This window comes from Eleutherodactylus coqui, chromosome 1 (assembly GCF_035609145.1).
Source record: "Eleutherodactylus coqui strain aEleCoq1 chromosome 1, aEleCoq1.hap1, whole genome shotgun sequence".
Taxonomy (NCBI): Eukaryota; Metazoa; Chordata; class Amphibia; order Anura; family Eleutherodactylidae; genus Eleutherodactylus; species Eleutherodactylus coqui.
In genome coordinates, this window is record NC_089837.1 from 525,377,068 (window position 1) to 525,399,450 (window position 22,383).

The 22,383-nt window shown below is 46.3% G+C and overlaps 1 protein-coding gene across 3 annotated transcripts in view; it reads left to right on the forward strand.

Annotated features, from left to right (window-relative positions):
- Positions 1–22,383, forward strand: part of RELT (RELT TNF receptor) — a 36,708-nt gene that overhangs the window by 5,890 nt on the left and 8,435 nt on the right. For all 3 annotated transcript variants that reach the window (XR_010787745.1, XM_066588324.1, XM_066588325.1), the window contains exons 2-10: positions 5,800–5,875; positions 13,572–13,682; positions 13,946–14,124; positions 14,212–14,291; positions 15,710–15,961; positions 18,172–18,246; positions 19,724–19,805; positions 21,104–21,337; positions 21,573–21,753. Coding sequence is in view for 2 of the 3 variants with exons in the window: in XM_066588324.1 (XP_066444421.1) it covers positions 5,834–5,875; positions 13,572–13,682; positions 13,946–14,124; positions 14,212–14,291; positions 15,710–15,961; positions 18,172–18,246; positions 19,724–19,805; positions 21,104–21,337; positions 21,573–21,753 (1,236 nt within the window). In the remaining variant the exon portion in view is untranslated. The remainder of the gene's footprint in view (positions 1–5,799; positions 5,876–13,571; positions 13,683–13,945; positions 14,125–14,211; positions 14,292–15,709; positions 15,962–18,171; positions 18,247–19,723; positions 19,806–21,103; positions 21,338–21,572; positions 21,754–22,383) is intronic.

Genomic DNA, 22,383 nt, shown 5'->3' on the forward strand with positions numbered 1-22,383 from the left:
CCTTGGCGTACCAGCTGTAGTAACTGGGGCGGGGGCCTCCATCAGGGAGATCTACGGAGCAAAATGTGGGTATGTATCGTGCGCCAAACTTGGCACTTCACTAGATTGTATTGGGAAGGAGGTGCAGCTGAGTGGTAAAATATGCCAGAATTAATGGCGCCTGCCGCTTTTGGTACGAGGCAATGATTTAAAGTAACATTGAGCTGGCATAAAAGCTTGACCTACTTCTCAGCATGCTCCTTACCTCTCCTCTGACCAAATCACCCCCGAGGTGTCCTGAGCCCCCCCCCCTGTACACTAGGCTTTAGTCACCCTAGCCACCCCCCCCCCCCCCCCAATAGTGGAGGTGGCCGCTCCACTGTCCCTAACGGATGATGTCTGGTTAGGAGTGCGGATGCTGAACTTCTGCCTAATCCTATTGTTTCCGGGAGATAAGCCGCTGCGGCGTAGACCCTTCTACACAGCTGGTAACTGTTCTGCATGTACGGCGCAGTCTGGACAATTATCGCTCGGTGTGAATGCAGCCCTGACCGATCGACGAACAGGTTCCCTCGCTTCTTGTTCGTCCTGCAGTCGGGGGCGGCATTTACACCGAGCGATATCTGTTCAGGTTCTTGCTGGATGTGGATATATATATATTTTTTTCCCCTTCCTTTTTGTCCCATGCAAAAGGGCCCTTGGATAAAACTGGTAGATCTGGCGGCGCTGCTCCCACCTCTCTTCTGTAAACTCCTTTCCATCTCTACTACAAGCCGCTATGACACAAGCGCCGCGTCGGAGGTGTGTGTGACCTGAGGGAACGGGAATGCTGGTGTGCCCGGAGTTGTGACATGGCGCTGGTATGAGGCGGAGGTGTCGCTGCCTCATTCATGTATCTGCTCCGCCCGTGTGACAACAGGGAAATTACAGGCCTGGTTACTCAATGACGTGGATTTATTGCGTTCTCGTTCATCGGTTTCATTGTTTTCCGCTTCTGGGAAAGCTGGGTGATTATAAAACATTATGACGCTTCATAGCCCAGACTGACCGTTCTGTGCCCGACACCCAGGAAAATGCCAGTGCTGCTCTTGGCTCGTACCACCCGCTGCTGGGTGCTCATCCTTCTAAGTTGTGGTTTGTCTTGAGTTGTACATTAGACTGCAAGCCCTTTTACACGGAACGAGCTGCCGGCCGCAGATCCTAATAATCGTCCCAGTGATAATCCTCATTCTGGTGCTTTCACACAGAATTACTAGTGAATGGAGGGGAGCGGCTGGGGGACATTTGGGTCCAGCTGCCTCCATCCACAGTCTACAGGTCGCCACTCCTAGATGAACTACTACCTGTTCACACGGACGATCCATCATGCATGTAGAAAACCGAATGAGGAGCAAACTTTATTGTCGTTGGGGCGTGTAATCTGAACAATTTATCATCTCATCTAAAACGGCCCTAAATTGACGAGTTGACGAACCTTCCCTCAGAGAGCGGGAACACATGGGAGCGTTTGGTGCAGTTATTGACATGGATTCGCAGTCGTGTTTTTATTTTATTTTTTTTATTTCTTACCCTCCATTAAGGTGGTGAAGTCGGCTGTAGACCTGTGTGTGTCTTAGTCATTCACAGGTTGTTGCATGTAAAGGAGATTCAGTTGAACAACCAATGATTAAGTGAATGAGCAAATGCCAAAAAATAAAAACTATCGTTATTCAGTTGTTCAAAAAATAATCCGTCCGGAAGCAATGGGCTTTAGTAGAAATCAATGTTAGTTGAGGACATTTCCATAGGAATTAATGTAAATCCAATTAATTGGTTCTAGACGTACTAAACACACCAAACCCCATTTAATAGAGAATAACTCTGGTCTTTAATATCAATAACAATACTGTGACTATAAAACACAACTGTAAAGAATAAATTAACATTGCAGGGACATCATTATAGCAGCACATATCACGGTTATCTGTAGGACTGCAGTAGTTACATTTTGCAGTACAGTGGGGATTCAGGAGGCAGGCAGCGTTCAGCCGACACTTTGGGGATTCAGCTGCTGTACTATTAGGAGGCAGGCAGACACAGCAACGTTCAGCCGGCACTGTGGAGAGGGGAGGCGTAGGCACGAGCTGATGCAGGAGAAGCAGGAAGTGACCGGCATCAGCTGCGCGTTGGCTCACTGAGCGCTGCCCGGGATCATGGAGCAGTTGGCGCCCTTATTTGAGGGACTGCCGCTGCCTTGACACACTGACTTTAGTTGAAAGCTGCTTTACTTAAGAGCAATGCTACTCAAGGGTTTACTGTATATATTTTTTTTTCATTTTGCCACATGTTCATGCATAATAGAAGTGCATTGGGTTTTCTGCTGCATTTTACATATGAGATTCCCAGAAACCTCCTCCGGGAATCTACATATAACCTGTGGGCGGATTTTAAGCTCTCCGCTGGTCCACTTATGCTGTGGATGGAATCTGCATGTTATGTCCTGAAATTTCTAATGGATCTCATGGAAAACCTGCTACGTGGCTATAATACGGCCCGGTCACACGGCGTCTTCTTGACGCAGACTTTGTTTCCGAATCTGTCTGCATCCCACTGAAATGGATGGTAATCCATCTGGTCGTTCATACAGCGGGGATCCATCAGTGCGTGATTGGAAGGAATCCTTGTGTCAACTCGGGGCCTGCGTTGGGCGGCTGCGGGTGGATTTCCCTTATTAATTGGGTAAATCCACATGTTGATCTGCATGCGACTCCGCACAGAAGTCCGGCCTCAGCTTTCTGCCGTGTCGGGAACAATCCCACAGATCTGACATAAGGGCGCCTGCACACGTGTCGTGGACGCTGCGGAAAGTCACGTGGCCAGACTTTAGATATCTCAATCACAAGGTACGGACACTTTCCAGAACCAATCCGCTGCGGCTCTGACTTTGCTATGACATTTAACCCTTGAAATACAAGCCCTAAATCCCACAGAATATCTGCACCATTGCGGAGCGTATCTGTTGGAGGTTTTCCGCCGCAGAAAACCCACCGTGAAGACTGCATGTATGAATGAGGCTGAAGGCTTCTCTCTGCTGCCCCCTCCAGTCTGGTTGTAGAAGTGTCAGCATTTACTGTACTTGCATTCTATTCCTGCATCAGAAGCCCAGTATGAGCAATGCTAGAAGTAAACACTGTGATGTTAACTGTTATCTGGAGGGAGGGGTCTGATAACCGCCCTTGTAGCCATTACAGAATGACACCCACCCCCTACTTCCCGGAAGGGTCTCTTCCTCTTCCTCTTCCTCCTCACACGTTCTTAGTCAACAGGAACCCTGTGATTGTGTGTTTTGTATCTTTATGGGAATCTCCTTCATTCCGGGTGTCGTCACCGCATGAGCCAGAACTTCCGAGACCACTGAGCCAAAACTTCTAGGAGTGCTAGTAACCGGAATCTGTGATAACGCAGCGCCCGCCGCCCCCTATGCCGGCGCTGAGGATGTGTAAATACAGCGGATTAATTATATCGCTGCTATCTGAGCAAAAGCTTCATTACACGAGAGTGCGGTGGCTACTGACACAGAGCTTGTGCAATGTATTAACCCATTGTTTCAATGGGCTCACTTACATGGGTGTTTTTCCTCTGCAGCACATTCCATCCTCTGCAGTGTTTATTTTTTTGCATGCAAAAATTGCTTGTACCATTGTTTCCCACAAAACCGCATCGCCATCACATAAAACGCTGATTTAGGACTGCAATATTAGCTTGCGTTTCTCGGGATATCTTGCCCATGCAAATATGGCCTAACGATTCTTCTAAAAACTTACCCCCCCCCCCCCTCATCTACCGTTGATGCTTCCCCATCTCCGTCTATGTAAGGCGATGATCGGACCTGCATTCATGGTGTTGGTTCTGCTGTTCGGCTCCATCTCCAGAGTTGGATCTGCCGTATCGGCACACGCTGGATTGGATGAGCCGTGGACTACCTGGGGGTCTGGGCGGCTCTCAGCATGCAGGACGAAAGTTTCTCATATGAAGTAGCGCTGCTTGGGTGCGTTCACACGGAGCGCACTTTCCAGTCCCGACTTCAGGAACTCTTATCACACAACCCGGCAGAAAAATGTGCCGTATAAACTGACCTGCAGCGTGGATTTTACATTGGTTGTATGGAAATGGGTGAGAGGCTGTAAATGCAGGCCAAAATGTGGATCCACAGTAAAACCTGTGCAGACATTAACTTGGATCTTCTGCTGTGGATAATCCGCACCAATTCCTGATGGTATAAGTCTGCATGTTGACACACGGCAATAACCGCGGCAAACTAACACAGATTTTGCTTTGTCTTCGTGCAATTCACGTGGAAACGTCTGCTGTGATTTTCATCTGAACATACTTTTATTAGAGCTCATATTTGCGTTGGGATCAGCCCGGTTAACACTCAGGTTAGGTCCGCCCCACCAGAGGAGTAACCTTGTTTATCCCACCTGACAACCCCTGCCAGAGCTATAATGGTGGCCCTATTGGTTGTCACCAGCTGATTGTCAGCTGTCCCCTTCGCCGATGGCCTTGACGGTAGCGGATGCCTGAAGGTGTCTCTGTGGAACTTCTTGGTCACCTCCTGTGGATGACAAGTCTGTACAACGCCCCGTGTTCTGTCCTTGGAGCAGTCCTTCCTGTCATGCCGCGGCGGTGTTGGTGCGGAGTCAGCGCTGCAGGTGCTCAGGTGATGTCCTCTGCCCAGACTCGCTACCTCACAGGTGATGACATGGCAGAAACTACAGAGAAGTGGCGGCCGGCTCTGCAAATAGCTGCTTATTACCGGAATAGATCCCAGCGAATGACGTCTATAGAGCATAACAAATGCTTCCCCTCTTCCAGGATGGCTGGGGTGCTGCAGAGCTGGCATCACAAACATAAGCTTATTTGTGGAATACATTCTATTCTCTGCTATCAGCCATTGCGGGCTGGAGTGCTCAATGGGATGGATGACAGAAATCACACAGTCCAACTTTACAAAAGAAACTATTACTATTATGTCTTTGTATTGGACTTGCTTCTGTAACCATGGGGGCTACTAAATGGTGCAGAGCAGATACATTTATACATCTTTACATACGTGAAAAACTGATGCAATTGTGCGTAACTTGCGAAAACAAAAAAAAAAATGGTAGCCTGCTGTTACGGCTTGCAGTCGCCCATGTGAAATATGGCCTCTGTCAGAGGGGTCTTCACTCCAGTCGCTTGTGTTGTACATTGTTGCGTTCCACTATGTGTGAACTCTCCCTTGCGTCCCTTTACAGGAATGCCGCTCGGGGTTATGGCTGTTGGGTGTGATGAGTTGTAGTATTTTAACGACCCGATGGGTGACACACCGGATGGCTCTAAAAATAGTTGAGCGAGTGTCAGAGGTGACATCGGCCATTGGGGGTGTAGTTGGCTGTATCTAGTTTCCTCTTAAAGGGGTTATATATATATATATATTACATACTCTGTTGGTTTGCCACCCCAAAGTGTTTATAATATATTTAACTTAAGCGAGGGTCTCTGCACTTGGACCACCACTGATTATCACTTAAATGAAGGGGCAGCAGCACTCAACTGAGTGCTCTATCTATTCACCTGTCATTGTTGCCTGTTGGCTCTTCTTGGCTGAAGCCTGACACACCAGTATCTATAGCAGTCCAGCTTCAGCAGTGATGACAAAGGGGCACAGCGCTTAGATGAATGCTACAGCCCCTTCATTTCAGCGATCAGCGGGGGTCTCGGCACTCAGACTTGCACTAATCAAAATTATATGTCAAAAGCTTCTATTGGCCGTATTCTAATGTTTTGTTCTTTTTGCAGGTTCTCTCGGTAAAGCCGCCGTCTTACAGCAACAATGAGGAGCCTGCGTGGTCTTCTGCTCTCCTGCTGCTTCATAGTAAGTGATTGTTTCACCGCAGCCGTCTCCGCCGCTTCCTCAAACTCTTGTATTGAGGTCAAGGGCAGCTGAAGGGCTTCGTGGTTCTTGAGTTCTGATACTTGCTGTTTAGTAAATAGGAGAGTCTCTACCCGACACATCCACTCCCTTTTGTTGCAAAAATTGCTCATATCCTGTGTATAGTGTCAACATATGACGGGGTTGTCAGAAGACTTTATTAGGCTGCCTGTCCACAGGCGAGATGTCATGGCGAGATCTGTGGCGATAAATCCCCCTCGGAGCTCGCATGGCATGCTTTCCATAGGATAACTCAAGAAAGCGCAGCCCGACGTTCACTAGGCAATTCTCTGGTGAGCTAGCGATATTCTGTTGCGGCCGGGGACAGGCTATCAATAGTAGGTCAGGGAGGGTCTGCTGCCCAGGATCCCACCAACCAGCAGTTCTGAGGGGGCGGTGTATTGAGGTGATTTCTGGAGGAAGCAGATGGCTTTGTTCAAACCGCAGAAGCCAGACTTGGTATTACGTCTGTGATATCAAACCTGCCCACTCCAGTAAGAATGGAGCTGTCTGCTTCCTGCAGAAATCGGGTTGGTGTTGGAACACATCAGCCCAGTGATCAGCTTGATTGGTGATCCTCAGCGGCATACCTCCACTGATCTATTCATGGTCTAGCCTGCAAATGGGCCATTAACAATTTACAACTGGTTAACTTCTTTAAAGGTGCCCACAAGCCTTTAACAGCTGTCTATCAAATGATCATTCAGTTGCTTGCCCCAACTCTGGCAGTTAACCACCCAAGGGGCAGAATGATCAGATGTTAAAATTGAACGTTCTTCTATCCCCTATGTCATCTGTTCCAAAAGCTCAACCACTCCCCCCACTTCCCCAATGCACATCGGATTCATTCAGCCTCGACGAAAACTGCAGGTTCAGACCCCCTAAACGCACTTGTATATTGGGGGGGAAAGACTGGCCTGAATGTCTCATGGCTAGGTGGATGAGGAACTCTAACTTGCTAAAGAGCCCTCAAATCTCTGAGGGGGAGCTCAGGTCACCCCCTGCAGACGTATCACACTGTGGAAGTTTTTGCGGAGGGTTAAAGGGTCTGCACGTGCCCTTTTAACTCTTTGTCTAATCTCCTCGAGATGCAGCAATGATCATTAACATCTCTAATTTTAAAGAAACGGAAACTGTGCTGCCCTGGAATTTCTCAGCGGAACTCAAGTTCCAGGAACAAAAATGGTGTGAAAACTGGGCTGGAGCGACCACAACTATGTGACGTATCCCAGGAACATCCGGAGCAACATTAAAACTGTCTGCAAAGCTAACAAAACAATGGTGCCTGGTAAATGCAAGCCATTCTGCTAATGTCTCCTTAAAGGGGCGCTGTCATAGTGCGGGGTCCACTGTGTAAGGAGTCTTTACAGTGGAGTAGTCGGCATTATAATACCTCTTGGGTCTGAAACTGCCTTTTTTTTTTTTTTTCCTGAGTTTTGTGCAGACTTGCAAGCCTGCAGGGTGTCACAAGGACTGACGGCCTTTGGAGGGAAGGGGCCATGATTGATCTGCTGTTTGTGTCCCTTACAGGGTTTTTTAGTGGGTGAATGATCCCATAACAAAGATGGCCCTTACTGGCATTATCAGTCCACTAATTTAATGAGACCAACACTCAGGTTATTGGTTAAGGGGGATCACATGATGCCATCTAATGCTGAGGCGCTGTAGACATCTGTCCTCCCTGACAATGGCAGATGCCCTGACTTTAGAATTTGGTCTCTTATGCCAGCAGTTTGGCGTGGTCTCTGTTGCAGGGAAAGAAGGTTCCTACTGCAAAATTCAGCCCCGTCCTTTGTTCCTTCACATGCACCAGTAGGTTAATGGGGTTGTCCCCACTCCTAGTGGTTTTGCTGCAGGAAACACACAGCTCTGTACATTGTGCAGTGGCCCAGGTTGGGACTGCAGGCTGAGTACCATTCACTTCAATAGGCTGCTGTACCAACGCTGACCACTGTGTAATGTATGGTGCTGTCTACTTCATGCTGCAAAACAGCTACCAGTGGGACAACCCCCTATAAAGTGACCATGCAGGACAAACAAAATGGGCACATTGCTCCTGATTCGCATAGGTAATAGGACAATACACCTTGCTCTGATGGGCCATCTCGGTTTGGACTGTAGGGTCACTTTAAATAGAGTTGCTGCACTGTGACAAACACTGTTCCCACCGCAGGACAGGGCTGCACTAATTGCACAGCCGGGCTGCGGAACATTAAGGATGTGACTTGGTGGCTGACAAAGTAGATCAATGGTGCACACTGCTGCACTGGCATCAACGATGCTGGGGAAAACATACCATCACCACTGCCAGCTCGGATAGGACGTGCTGTGTGAAGGAGACCGCTGTGCCGCTGCGAAGGGTGTCGTTTCCCACCTGATTGGGGGGTGGGGGGACAATCTGCATCAATGGCCTGATTTTTGGATTTCCACACTAAATCCGGCTCGCTCAAGGACTTCACATAATGGTCCTGACTGGTTAGTATGCCTAGTTATACATGAGACCCCAATATCGCTACACTTGCTTAGTAGAGCTGCCCTTTAAGTCTACAGTTGGTGCCGGTTAGTTGAGGACAGCTTGAATGTATTCTGCATTTTTGGAAGTTGGCCCATTAAACGTATGGCTGGACTCCTGCAGAAACTGCTCTAATGTTCCATCCCATTAAAGGCCGGGTGGTCATGTGATCCGAGGCGCGGGCGCGGGATCATTCTGGTGTGAACAGATTGCATCATTCTAATGGATACCAACAGTTGGTGCCCTCAAAACCTCCCCAAAAGAGGGGGAGGGGGGGGGGGGGGGATTGTCTGCATCTTGTGTTAACATTTCAATATCATTCACAAAGTTTCCAAATGGAAACCTTCATGTACTAAATATATTAGCGCCAGTTGCTTCAAAGTAACTAAATGAAGTTAGTATTATATTCTTCTACATAGGGAGCGTTATTATAGGAGATATTTTCTTGTACGTAGGGGCCGGTATTATAGTCGTTATATTCTTGTACGTAGGGGGCAGTATTCTAGTCGTTCTTGTACGTAGGGGCCGGTATTAGTCGTTATATTCTTGTACGTAGGGGCCGGTATTAGTCGTTATATTCTTGTACGTAGGGGGCGGTTCTATCTGCATGACATTTGCTATATGCAAAAATATATTGGGCTTCCTCAGCTTGTATCCTGGCAATCTATGCTAGATAAGTGTCAGGCTGTAGTACACATGTGTAGTTGTCACATATTGGCGGCTTTACATGCTACACAATAAGGGATGCTGCGGCTCTGGTGTTGGATGTCCTACTAGTAGGGCAGCATTTCCTAGATGTGTCAGCGCTTCCTTCTGGGGGGGATGTCAGAGTGTTTCTAAATCCATCCTATATAGTATGTCCGGCCTGTCGTTCCTCCTCTGCTATAATGTGTCCGGCACATCCTCTGTCCTGGTGCTATAATGTAGAGATGAAACGTCTGTATTGGATTTCATGACCATTCAGCACCAGTTGTGTGTCATGTTCTTGCAGAGAGTCATCTGCCCCCTGGCTGCAGCTATAAACATAGCAGCTCTGAACACAACAAATGCGCTTCTACCGTGCGGATAACTGCAGGCTACTCTTATGGCTGATCTAAAAGCCATATTGTTAGCGAATTCATTTCTGAACCTTAATGTCCTCTGCATATACAACTGTGGTGCGACAGCCGCACAGAACAATCGTTGCTCCATGTGTGGCCATATTGGAATGTGAGCCCCTTCCCGGCCCTCAGGCGGAACATCAGGATGAGCCGTATGCGGTCGCTCCGCTGTTTATCTTCTCTTATTGTTGTAACTGTAACAAATTGTAACTTTATTTTCTTAGTTGTATCTCTGTGTTTATTGTTTGCTGACTAAACACTTGCTTATGTATCTGGCTCTCGTACCGGTTATTACTAATGATCCCCCTGATGTGAGACCCCAGAAGTCGCCTTTATTGACATTCAGACACAGAAATTTGATATCAATGGAAAGTAGTTAAAAAAAAATTTCGTTCAGCAAAACTGTCCTTGTTCCCCACAGCAACTCATCACAACGCAGGTGTCACGTTGGGAGAGGGGGAGAGACTCTGCACTGTGATTGGTTGCTATGAACAAAGACAGTCTTTCTTTTAGCCTTTTTTTTTTTTTTTTTTTTTTTTTTTTTTTTTTTTTAAATCCGCGGATATGGGATAGAGTGGCTGGCGACAGACTGGTAGATGTGAAAAAAGCCACACCATAAAACTGTTTGAAACTGACTTTACACACTAATAAAAGTTTGACGCTCCGCCCAGTGGGCGCACAGTTTGTGACTAGTACTTTAGTGTTAAGGAAAAAGGTTACATCTGTAAGCAACAATTATCCTGCCGTCCACCAGTAAGCGTGGAAACAGCGGAGCATTCGTGGAAGTCTCACTGTAAATCCAAAAGTGAGCAGAGAATTGGACATCCCACCGCTGCCCATGTGGAAGATTCTGCGCAAGTGATTCCGATGTAACGATTACAGTTGGTAGACATGACTACGCTGCGACCACCAGACAGATGGATTGGCTGGCAGGTGCTGATGATGGTGAACTACTTCCTCAGCCTCCATGTTCCCCAGACCCATGGGCCTTACATGATACCTTTTTTATGTCCAACAAAAATACATGAGGTCACAGCAACTTTCGGGTTTTTATCGACCCTTCATCAGGCTGAAGTAATATACCTTTTTACACATTTTTTTTCCCCAGAGCGGACACCCCTCTTGCTCTAAATAAATATTTACACACAAATTTGAGACTGTTTCACTGAAGACTTAAAATAACATCAAACAAACTGAGCAATGAGATACATTCTTAATCTGTTCACTGACCTAAGGAATGTGACAGTTTTATGATGTCTGCTAGCTCTCCTCGACAATCTCCACATAGCAGACTACCTCTGCAGCACCACCTACTGGATGGCAACATTCTTACAAATTCATTTCTGAATTTTTACGAAGGTAAAAAACACACGCACGCACACAGTTTGACCTCCTTCAGACCTTTCAGCTTCTCCACTTCTGCTATGTCCGTGACCACAAAAAGGCTTTGCCACAGGTAATTCTGTCTTTCCCATTCTAATTGACTGGTGATGAGATCCCATCCTGACTCTTAGTTTTTTATCCTGTTTCCTCGATCTAGAGCCCCACCCCAATAGGACATTCACTGCATTGGATCAGGTACACAACATCAGACATGGAACATGTGAATGTCCCTGGGGTCTTATAGTCCTGCTGTGTGTTGGGGATTTGTATCCTATCCGTGGTCCGTACATGTCAGCAGGTCTTGCAGCTCCTACCTTACAGGGAGGAGTTCCTTTTTGTGTGTCCGAGGGCAATACACTCCTGATTTTATAAAATTCTTCAAATTAGGAGGTTGCCTGTAACATAACTGGTGAGGGTCTGGGAATATGGGTTTTTTTTACACTACACCAAACTGGAACAAGACCTATCTGTGGGCTCTACGAGGTGTTTTGGCTTGATACTGGAGAACCCCAGGGTTGGAGTATTCTATATGCTCCCCCAAACTACATAAAGCTGACAACCCAGGTAGGCCGATTATCTCAGGTGTGGGAACCCTAATTGAGGGGGAGGGGGGGGAAGAATCAGCCATAGATCCTCTCCCAGATGGTGCAATCCTGGCCACCATGGATGTGAAGTCCTTATACTCTAACATGCCACACGAAGATGGATTGACTGCCTGCCAGGCACACATTGAGGCCAATAGAGTTACCTCTGAATCAGTGTTACAACTCAAGATTCATCCTCGCACACAATTATTTCTCCTTTTAGCAAAGAGATATTCCTGCAGCGCACTGGGACTGCCATGGGCAGTAAAATGGCACCGCAATATGCCAACCTTTTCAGGGCAAGACTGGAGAGTGACTTTCTGGCCTCCTGTCCCAACAAACCATTGGCCTACTTCCACTACATTACTTCATAATAATTTAGACCAACACCAAACAAGAATTAATGAAATTCCATGAGAGATTCAATGCATTCCACCCCACCATAAACCTGAAATTATGCTACTCGTATACCGAAATCAACTTTTTGAACGCCATCATAAAGATTTCAAACAACTCAATACAGACATCCCTATACCGAAAACTGATTGATGGACCCACATACTTCAGTTACCGTCCTAAGCACATCAAAAAAGTCCATTGTGTACAGCCAGGCCATCAGATATAACTGGATCTGCTCCAACCTAACAGGTGGAGAGAAACATTTACACAATCTCAAAAAGACCTTTTTAAATCGGGGTTGCATCACACCTCTACTGATGACCAAATCACCAGAGCCACCTGGATACCCAGAAATCAACTACTCTGATACATAGAGAAGCAAGAAAACGGTTGTGTGCCTCTAGTAGTGACTTACAATTCACAGCTGGAGGTTCATCATAAACTCCACCATACCCTACACAAGGATGACCGTCTGACCACCATATTCCCGGACCCTCCCCTTCTGTGATACAGGCAACCTACAAGTCTGAGTAACTGTATAACCAGGAGTGCATTGCCCTCCGAAACACAAAAAGGAACTTATCCCTGTAATGTAAGTAGCTGTATAAGACCTGCATACATGTATGGACTGCGGACAGGATAGGGATCCCCATCACACAGCAGGACTATAAGATCCCAGAGACCTTCACATGTTCCACGACCAATGTTGTGTACCTGATCCGCTGCAGTGAATGCCCTATTGAGGAGGCTTTATATCGGGGGAACAGCACAAAAACAGAGCCAGGATGAGATCTCATCGCCACTCAATTAGATAGGAAAAGACAGAATTGCCTGTGGCAAAACATTTTTGTGGTCATGGACATGGCATAGAGCAGATGAGTAATCATACCGAAGGGCAGCTTCAAGTTGCAGAAGAATTTGGGAGTATAAGTTTATGGCCATGTTTGATACTCTCAAGAATGAAATGAACCTTGGCCCGGGATTCTTGCATAAGTGGAGAATCTGAAGGAGTTCAAGACGGGGGTCCTCTTCCGTGTTTGTTTTTTAACTTCATAAAAATTCAGAAGTTGATTTGTAAGAATGTTGCCATCCAGTAGGTGGTGCTGCAGAGGTAGTCTGCTAACAGACATCATAAAACTGTCACATTCCTTAGCTCAGAGGACGGATTAAGCATTTATCGCTTTGCTCAGTTTGTTTAGTGTTCTTTTAAGTCTTCAGTGACCGTCTCATTTCTGTGTGTGAACATTTATTTAGATCGGTGTCCTCTCTGGGGGTGTATGTGTAATAATTATATATCATTTAAGCCTGATGAAGGGTTGATAAGAACCCGAAAGCTTGCTGTAACATCATGTATTTTTGTTGACCATAAGTATCATATCTGCAGTATTACTTTGTTCTCAGTGAGAGAAACCATCAATCACACTTCGCTCTACTGGCTAACACCGTACCAAACCCTCTTTTTCGTTTAAAAAAAAAAAAAAAAGTTTTATAACCGACAATATCTGTCCTACATAAAATACAGACAACACACGGACAGGAAATATGCCCACGTGAACGGGCACTTAATTGTACAGCTCTTGGCATCGTACAATACCTCTACATTTATGTTGTCAGGGTATCTCAGATTTCATAAGTATTTATTTTTCCTCCCCCCTCTCTAGATCCAAGTCTGGGAAGGAATCTGTCAGGAGTGCGGAATGGCGGAGTACCTCAATGATGATGGGAACTGTGTGTCTTGTAGGAAATGCCCTCGGGGGCAGGAGCCAGATGGGGTAAGACCACTCAATACCCACCCGGTATACAGTAATATTTCAATACTATTAGTGTCATTAATGCATATTACAGTTTAACCCCATATGTGGGAAAAGACCCATTACAACACCTACTGTCAAAAAATGTGGTTATAACATGAACACCAAAGTAAAGCAACAAAATGGGAGTCTGAGAAACCGCCATCAAGACGGGAACTTCTGCATAAGAGTACATCTTTGAGGTTTCCTCTGTTATGCTGACTTGGTCTCTCCTTCTCTGCCAGGTATGCGGCTTCGGGACGAGTGCGGTCGTTGGCTGCCGGGTATGTCCCGCTGGGTCGTTTTCCAGTTCTATCGGTACATCGCCATGCTCTATGCACGTGGACTGCGATAAGAAGAGAAGGGTCCAGGTGACCGCAGGGACCGCCAGTGCCGACGCAGTGTGTGGCGACTGCATGCCAGGGTACGTGCCACTTTTTAATTTTTTTGCTTTAATGTAATGTACTGGGCATGGCGCCGGGCACTAAGTGTCTTGTATTTCTCACGTTAGGTTTTTTCCTCTGGCCGCTAGTAGTGTGAGCACTTGCATGGCGTGCTGGCTGGCACCCGCAGGCACTAGAGGATGTGAAGGTGGGTTCTCCTGGCTTTGTGGTGACGAGCACTGGAACGTTCATATGCACTATAAGGCTGTATCTATCTTGAAAAATCCTCCCTTCATGTGACTAATCAAAGAGCAACTTGTTTGTGGGGTGGTGGTATATAGTACTCCTCCTTGATCCAGGTCCTTGTCCGATTGCAATCCAAAGGTTTAACTCCTGAGAGACCCAGGATAGGCCATCGATTGTTTACAACTGGACAACCCCTTTAAATCACTACAGCCCACTTAAGGGCCATTTACACGGGACTATTATCTCGTTCAAATGAAATTGAGCGATAATCATCCCATGTCAATGCAAAAAAAAAAATTGTTCATTTCCCATTATCGCTGACTTTCAGTTAGCATAAAAAAACCTCGCTTGATCGACTGTTTCTCGTTGAGTATTAATGCTTCCCGCTCAACACTTCACATTCTGATAAGAAGCCCGCGATCCAGCGGTGAACTCTACTTGTCTAAACCCTCTGCATGAGCGCTAACTACCTCAACCGTTGTGTCGGTGCTTGTGCAGTCATTTACTCGCCTGTCAGCCCGTGTAAATGGGACATTACATCCACCTCCTCCAGCAGATAGGAATAGCTAAAATAATGTTAATCTCATACCAATGCAAGTAATTAAAAGCTGTCTGCATAGGGAGCTCGCTAGCTAATAGCCCTGTGCTCACAGCAGCATCTGCACGATTTCAAGCACTTATGGTCCTTTTTGCACAGGCTGATTACCAGGCCTGAGTGTTCCTCCAAAAGCTCGTTCGCACAATGACTGGGCTGTGCAAAAGGGACCAACAATCAGCTGCTTGGCTGCACATCTCCGCATATAAACAGGGAGATCATCCGCCTTTGTATAAGGACAGTTTAGTTTCTGCAGTGGAGGACTGTCAGATTTCAGTGTAAGCTTGTAGGGATAGTGGCCGTGACCGGACTGCAGCTCTACTGTAGCTTTAACACTGAATTCCAGTTATTGGAAGGAAAGGTCTGCTGTACAGAAACATCAGCTTTAGGTTAGGCCCTACGTTGCAGATTTGGCCACAGACTCCCTCTGTAGTCCTGTGATTATTTTTTATTTTTTTTGCACTTCTATGTAGGGTACCAAAGAATTCCAAACCAGATCTAGGAGCCCTGACGTTATATATTTTCCACTGGAGGTAGCTTGGCCCCACGCGAGTGTCTCTATATCCCTTTATGTCACTCCATGTAATGATCCTTAAATCTTTTGTCCTATTTGGTTAGATAGAAACGCAGTAGTTCAGGGTATTGAATTCCATCTATATGATCCATCTGCTTCCTCCAGTACCTTTTGGTGCAGAGATCCCCCTAGAGACTAAATCCAAAATTGCATTACAGAACTTCTCTATTTAAACTACTTGTAGTTTAACTTCTTCCCTTTCTTCCTCCAGGTCAGAGAACTCTAAGAAACCGTCCTCCAAGAACACTAGAGGCCCCCAATAACCTAGAGCAAAAGTCCTCCCACAACAGTACCCGCAAGGGGGTGCAAGAGGACTCCGGGACGCAGTATGCAGTGCTGGCTATAGTCCCCGTCTTCTGCATGATGGGGCTGGCTGGCATACTATTGTGCAATATCCTAAAAAAGAAGGGTTATCGCTGCACCTCTCAGAAGGTGGACGAAGAGGCCCCTCCAGAGAAAGATGGTGAGTACCGCTGAGCCCACAACTATTCAGATGTCCCCTCCTTTCAACTTAAAAGTCAAATTGTGTGAATGTTCTAAAACATTATCTCTGTACCTCGCTGGGTATACATATGACGTCAAGGTGGGAATTGTAGCATGTGGCACACTACAAACATGCATTCCCTTGATGGGGCTGTGGCTCAGAGGAGCTGAGAACCGATGCGAATCTTCCTCGGTACAGAACCTCTCGTCTAACGCTGCTCCAAGTTCATTGTTGCCGACTTAAAACTTTGGATATGAGGGGTAAAACAGTTGACAGGATATTTGAGACCCTTTGGGATTTACATGCAATGGGGAAATGCCTCTTAATATGGAGTCTGATGGTACAGAACAGCAGAGGAATCTACCATCTCAAACTCGGGAGCCGAAGACTGGCACTTACTCTGTCCTTGCTGGATTAAATGAAGTTTCTGAATAATTAACGGGGAAAGCAAGAGTGGTTTCTTCCTACTTAAGGGGGGAGAAAAACAATTCTATGTCTATTCCTGGGAAATCTAGTTGGTGTCTACTATTTGTTTCCCATCTGCATGGCCACGTTATTAGACAATCTAGTAATGTATTGGACTCCTTTTGGCCTTCAGAACTTCTACAATTCATTCCCCCTCTCAGAATCTTTCTGTCTGTCTTGACACAATGGCGCTGGAACTGGTGGCCTGCTGTTATAGTCCATCCGTGCGGAGGAACGGCGAGTTGTGCGTTCGTATGCTTTAGTTGGAGCTCCAGCGTTGTATTCGGCTGACTGCAGCGCCTGACGGTCAGAACGATCCCTGACATCCTCCTCTGACCCCTTTATCAGCCCCATCTAGTAGCGTTGGATTCCTTTGGTCTTCCGATCCGCAGCAATTCCTCCTGGCATAGATTCCACAAGGTGATGAAATGGTTCTGCAGAAATCTCTGCCCCTGCGGACAGGAAGCTGCTTGTAGTTGTTGCAGATTAGATGGCGGTCTGACATATTTTGATCAGCTGACAGGAAGGGGTCATCGATTCATGCTGCTTGCTCCAAATTCTGACCTCCCATCAGCACGGTGCAACAGAAATCTGGATCCATCTGACCCGGAGATGTTTTTCCGCTGCTCAGTGATGCGAGTTTTGCGCTCTTTTGCCCGCTGGAGTCTCATCTGTTTCTCTTAGACACAATGGCGCTGGAACTGGCCGCCTGCTGTTATAGCCCATCTGTGCTAAGGACCGGCGAGTTGTGCGTTCGGACACGTTAGTTGGGAGCTCCAGAGTTGTATTCCGCAGACTGTGCAGCCTGTTGGTCAGAACGATTCCTGACATCCTCCTCCGACCCCTTTTAGTGATAAGCTGTTTCCAGCCACAGAATTCCCTTTCCCTGGATGTTTTCCTCGATTGCGCCATTCTCTGTATACTCTGCACGCCGTTACACAAAAAAAACCGCCACAGGGTTGGCAGTGAAATCCTGGCCCAGGCTAGTCTAGTACTGATGACCAGGACTCATTGAAAATCACTCAGATCGCTGGATTTTCCCTATCTGAAACTGATCCGCAGAAAGCTTTTTATGCTGCACTCTAAGGTCACGGTGATAATTTCCATACAGGGTAGCGCCAATCGTGAGGGCCGGGGTCTAATAAAGAGGTCATTCAGTGTATAGCAAAACTGCTTAAAAAAACCTAATGGACTGCACAGAGAGACCTGTGGACTTGTATGTATGGGGGCTTTTGATCATGGGGCGTAAGGGCTCTGGCATACAGTATTGCCTGCAGGAGGTTATACCTTCCTTATGGGCAAGTTTGTTTTACAGACCTGTAATAGTTCTTCATTAGGGCCTGTGGGATGAAAATGTGCTTTGACATTTTCTACTGCACAACCAATGGAGCGAGGACAATCTGCTGGTCTTCTGTCCCTCTTAAGCCTCTCATGGTGCTGCAGGATCCTGCTGTCCATATTGATGAGATCCCAGAAGGACCATTGTAACAGTTTCATCCAATTAGTCTATACGCCATTTGTACTAATGTTTCGCCTGACCTGCGGGGTCTCATTAGTTGTTGCTATGGAGACTAAACATCTTCCTGTCATTACTCACAACAATTAATAAATCCCCCCCCTAGACTCTTCCGTCTGCTCCACATCAGAAGCGTTTAGTTGTGTGACAGGGTTGGCGCTCTATATACTAAAGCTACAGAATTCATGTCCTATATCTTTACTCGCAGGTAACATCATGTTAGAAGAGAATGGGAATGAAGACACCATTGGGGTCCTCGTGCGACTGATCACGGAGAAGAAAGGTTTGTAGCTTGTGGAGGAAAGCGCTAAATGCATTGGGTTTTAGATGCTCTCTAAACTGAAGGACGGTGCAGAAAGCAGCTTAAGCCTTTTGAAGGCGGCCATTAAGGGACTTTATTTTGCAGCGTCGTCAAAACCTGTGGCGGGTCTCCTGTCGGGAGCGGGTGTCTGGCTGTCGGCAAATTTCAGTTCCTGCTATTTAACCCTTTTACATGCTGCGGTCAGTGCAACCGCAACATGTAAAGGCAGACAGAGGGAGCAGGCTCCCTCTGCCACCCATCGCATTCCGCAATAGCACCCTGAGACTTCGATAGAGCCCCCAAGTCTGCCAGCTACTGGATATAGTCTCTAGATTTTCCAGCCTCTGGCTGACCTCACAGACTCTAATGCACTACTATACTAGTCTGAAGTGTAGTAGTGTATTAAAAGAATGATAAAAGATGCTGATGATAAAGTCCCCCAGTGGGACAAAAATAAGGTTACAGTATAAATAAAATGTGCCAAAACCCTACCTTTCCCCTTTAAAATAGTAACCTTACATGTGGTGTCGCTGGATTCATAATGACCCAGAGAAAAAAGTTAAACTGTACAGTATATGGGGGGGGGGGGGGGGGGGGAAATTACAAAAGACTTGTCGCCAACTAGCCATCTTGCCTTACAAAAATGAGAATGGAGAGTGATTTAAAAAGAAAAGAATTGCATGGATCAACAAATGGTAACAGTAAAAATACAACTCCTCCCACAAAAAAAACACAACCTCACCCAGCACCATTGAGAAAGGGAAAAAAGTTGGAGGTCTTTGAAGAAGTTGCAAAAAAACCCAAAATCTAAATTTGGAATTGGTGTAATCGTATTGGCCTGCACAATTAATGTAATCGATTTTTGGTGAATGCTGTTAAAAATAAGTCATGCAGAATTAGAGATTTTAGTCTTGTCATCTAGAAAAAAAATTGAATAGAAAGCAATCAAAATGATATGTTTGCGATACATGAATTAATGAAGACGAGATCATCCTGCAAAAAAACAAGTCCCCCATAGAGCTCCGACGATGGTAAAATAACAGCATTCCTCCTCTTGGAATGTGGCGACACAAAGCAAATCCTTTAAAAAAAAAAAAAAAAAAGGAGCAAACCATAAACTATATAACCTCGGTATCGCCAGCATCGTTCCGACCCCGAGAATAATCGCATCACAGAATTTATTTTGCACATTGATTGCCATAAAAATTCTCCAAAAGCAAATGACAGCATTTCTCTTTTTAGGAGGATTTTAGCCACAGTATGTATTTTGCTCCCTTTTTATATAGTGCATACATGGTCTGCAGCGCAGTACAGGCTGCACAACCCTCGGGTGGTTGTATGACTTTTTGGAAGAAGGCATCCATGTTTTTTGGATCCTGGACACGGCTAAGAAACCGCTCTTATTAAAATGCTGAAATTTTATTTTAACCAATTTTTTATTTATTTTTTACCCCCTCAGAAAATGCTGTCGCTCTGGAAGAACTCCTGAAGGAATATCAAACCAAACAGACGGCCCCAGTGGGGAACAAGTCTCCTCAAAAGTGAGTTTTGTTATGTGTTTTTGTTCCATACAGCTTGTGAGTAGAAGCCATGAGATGCGATATAACATCACTTGTGCTTGTTTATCGGTTGCAGCTTAACACAGACTGTAAGTTGGGCAAACGTGTGCCATGTTGTCGGTTCGTTTAAAAGGACCTTAAGTTAAACGCAGGGGATCTTGGTAGCAAGTGTTCACCAAACCCCTTTTCAGCTGATCATAGTCTGTGCAGGGTTTTGGCAGCAAGGCTTCATTTTCTCTGCTGTGTCACCACAAGATGAATGAAGTACATAAGTATTACACAGGTCATTAAATCAATGGCTCGTTGATGCAGTGCATGGTCTTGTGTCCTCCAGAGTGCAATATGCTCCTTTCACAGCTGCTCCGCCTAAATAATGAGGGCCCTGCATGAGGAACATCTCTCAGCGTGGTAATCTAAACCAGATATCCCCTTTTAAGAAAAGCCTATATATGATTTCCTGAGCCACTCTACGTGTGTGCGTGCGTGCGTGTCTCAGAGGTCAGTACAGAGATCTCTCCCATCATCTATTATACCCAAGACTGTAACACGGGGACGCTCTCTATGTCTAGAGAACAGAAGGGCTCCACACAAACGCAGAAGGGGTTCTTTACTGTAAGAGCAGTGAGACTGTGGAACTCTGCCTGAGGATGTGGTGATGGCGAGCTCACTAAAATAGTACGAGTCCTTGACTCCTCCTTTCTTGAGTATTACAATATTGCAGAAGAGTTGGTGATCCAGGAATTATTCCGATTGCCAGATATGAAGTCTAAAAGGATTTCTTCTCTCTCCCCCGCCCCCTTCTTCCCCAACCCCTAAAATGAGGAAAATTTTGGCTTCTGCCTCATTAGGGTTTTTGATCTTTTCTTTTCCAAGACCACCATTGGGTGGGGCAATGGGTCCTTTTTTCGGTCTAACATGCTACGGTAAGTTCTCAGGTAAATGGAGAGCTCTACATTGTCTGACGCTCTTAATAAATGGCTGTCTATTGATGCCACACTGAATTGTAGATTAACTGGAAATAGAAACTGTGAGCAAGAAAGGTCCTGTACTAAAAATTACATTGCAAGAAATCTATTTTTTTTCCATCCCCGGTGGCAGCTTGCTGAGAAATGAGTCTATTACATGAGAGACACACACACCACGTTGTACAGCTAGGCCTATCATGGTGGCCTTGTTTGTCATCCAGCTTTATGCATATGCAATATTTGTTAGGTTGGGCAAGTGTAAAGCTCCACTTGGATATCTGATTGTTAATGCCTCCACTTTCCTTACCTTTTCAGCAAGCTTCACCTCTTGCCTGAGATGCCAAACCTGTGCAAACACCAGCATCACCTGCACACAGTCCAGGGCCTGGCGTCCCGCTCCAACAACTGCTGCACTCGCTGCAGCCAGAAGAAGTGGCCCGAGGTCATATCCCCTCCACAGTCACTGGTAGCGCCCGCCAACAATGGTAAAAGCTGCAGACCCTCCGCTAAGACTGCTCTGGGAGAGATCACCATCCTTTCGGTGGGCAGGTAATGGTCTTACAATTGTGTACAGGATGACCGCGCTACAGTGTCCTTTTGGGTGCAGCTGCACACAGGGCAGAAATATCTGCCACACGTGCGGATTTCATCCCTCTACATTCACAGCATGTTGCTTTTCACACCTTTCAATGCGAAGATTTGCATCACAGGTCAAATTCTGCACAGATGTGTTAACGCCCAGTTGTCTAATAACCCCTAATCGTTGTCCTTTTTGACCCTCCAGGTTCCGGGTTGCTCGTATACCAGAACAGAAGCCAAATCCCCCAGAACTGAAAGCCCTCTCTGACTCTAGTGTCAACCTCACTCAGAGTCGTCCTCAGAACGACATCTGTGAGCAGAGAGTGCTGCTGTCTAACACGGTGAGGGCCAAGAATCGTAGTCTAGAAGATACCAGCAAGTTGGAGGTAGGTATCTAGGAGGGCTTATAAGTGCAACCGATATACAAATGTACGGCAAGTTGTCACGACGATCCTAGATGTTCTCTTCCTTCTCTAGTTGTTGAGCCGTCGGCCTCTTCCTGTGTGTGTCGTTTGTGTTGTCCCCAGGCGCTCTCCAGCCCTCATTAATGACATCCCAGGGGATGACAGTCTCCCTTCCCAGATGCATTGGGCTAATTAAAAGCTTCATCTTCCAGTACTGAGCTTTTGGGATTAACTTAACCTTTTAGTTTACATAAAGCAACTTCTTAATGGGTGACCTGACTGTAGCCCTCTGAAGGGGTTTTGTTGGATGAAGATCTCTTCTAGATGGGTCATCAATATCAGATCGGTAGGGATCCACAGCTAGGGACCCTTTACTGATCAACTGACTGAAGAGGCTGTGGAACTTGGGTGAGGGCCTTGGCTTCTTCTCAGGTCTGTGACTTCATGTACATTCATCGCACGGCCTGAGAGCAGCTTTGCTCAAATCCAACGAATGGGATTGAGCTTCTATATCAGGCAAATGTACAGCTGTGTGGCAGGGGGTCCTGAGAGGCAGAGCCCCCACTAACCTGATATTAATGACCCGTCCTGAGGACAGGTCATCAATGTCTT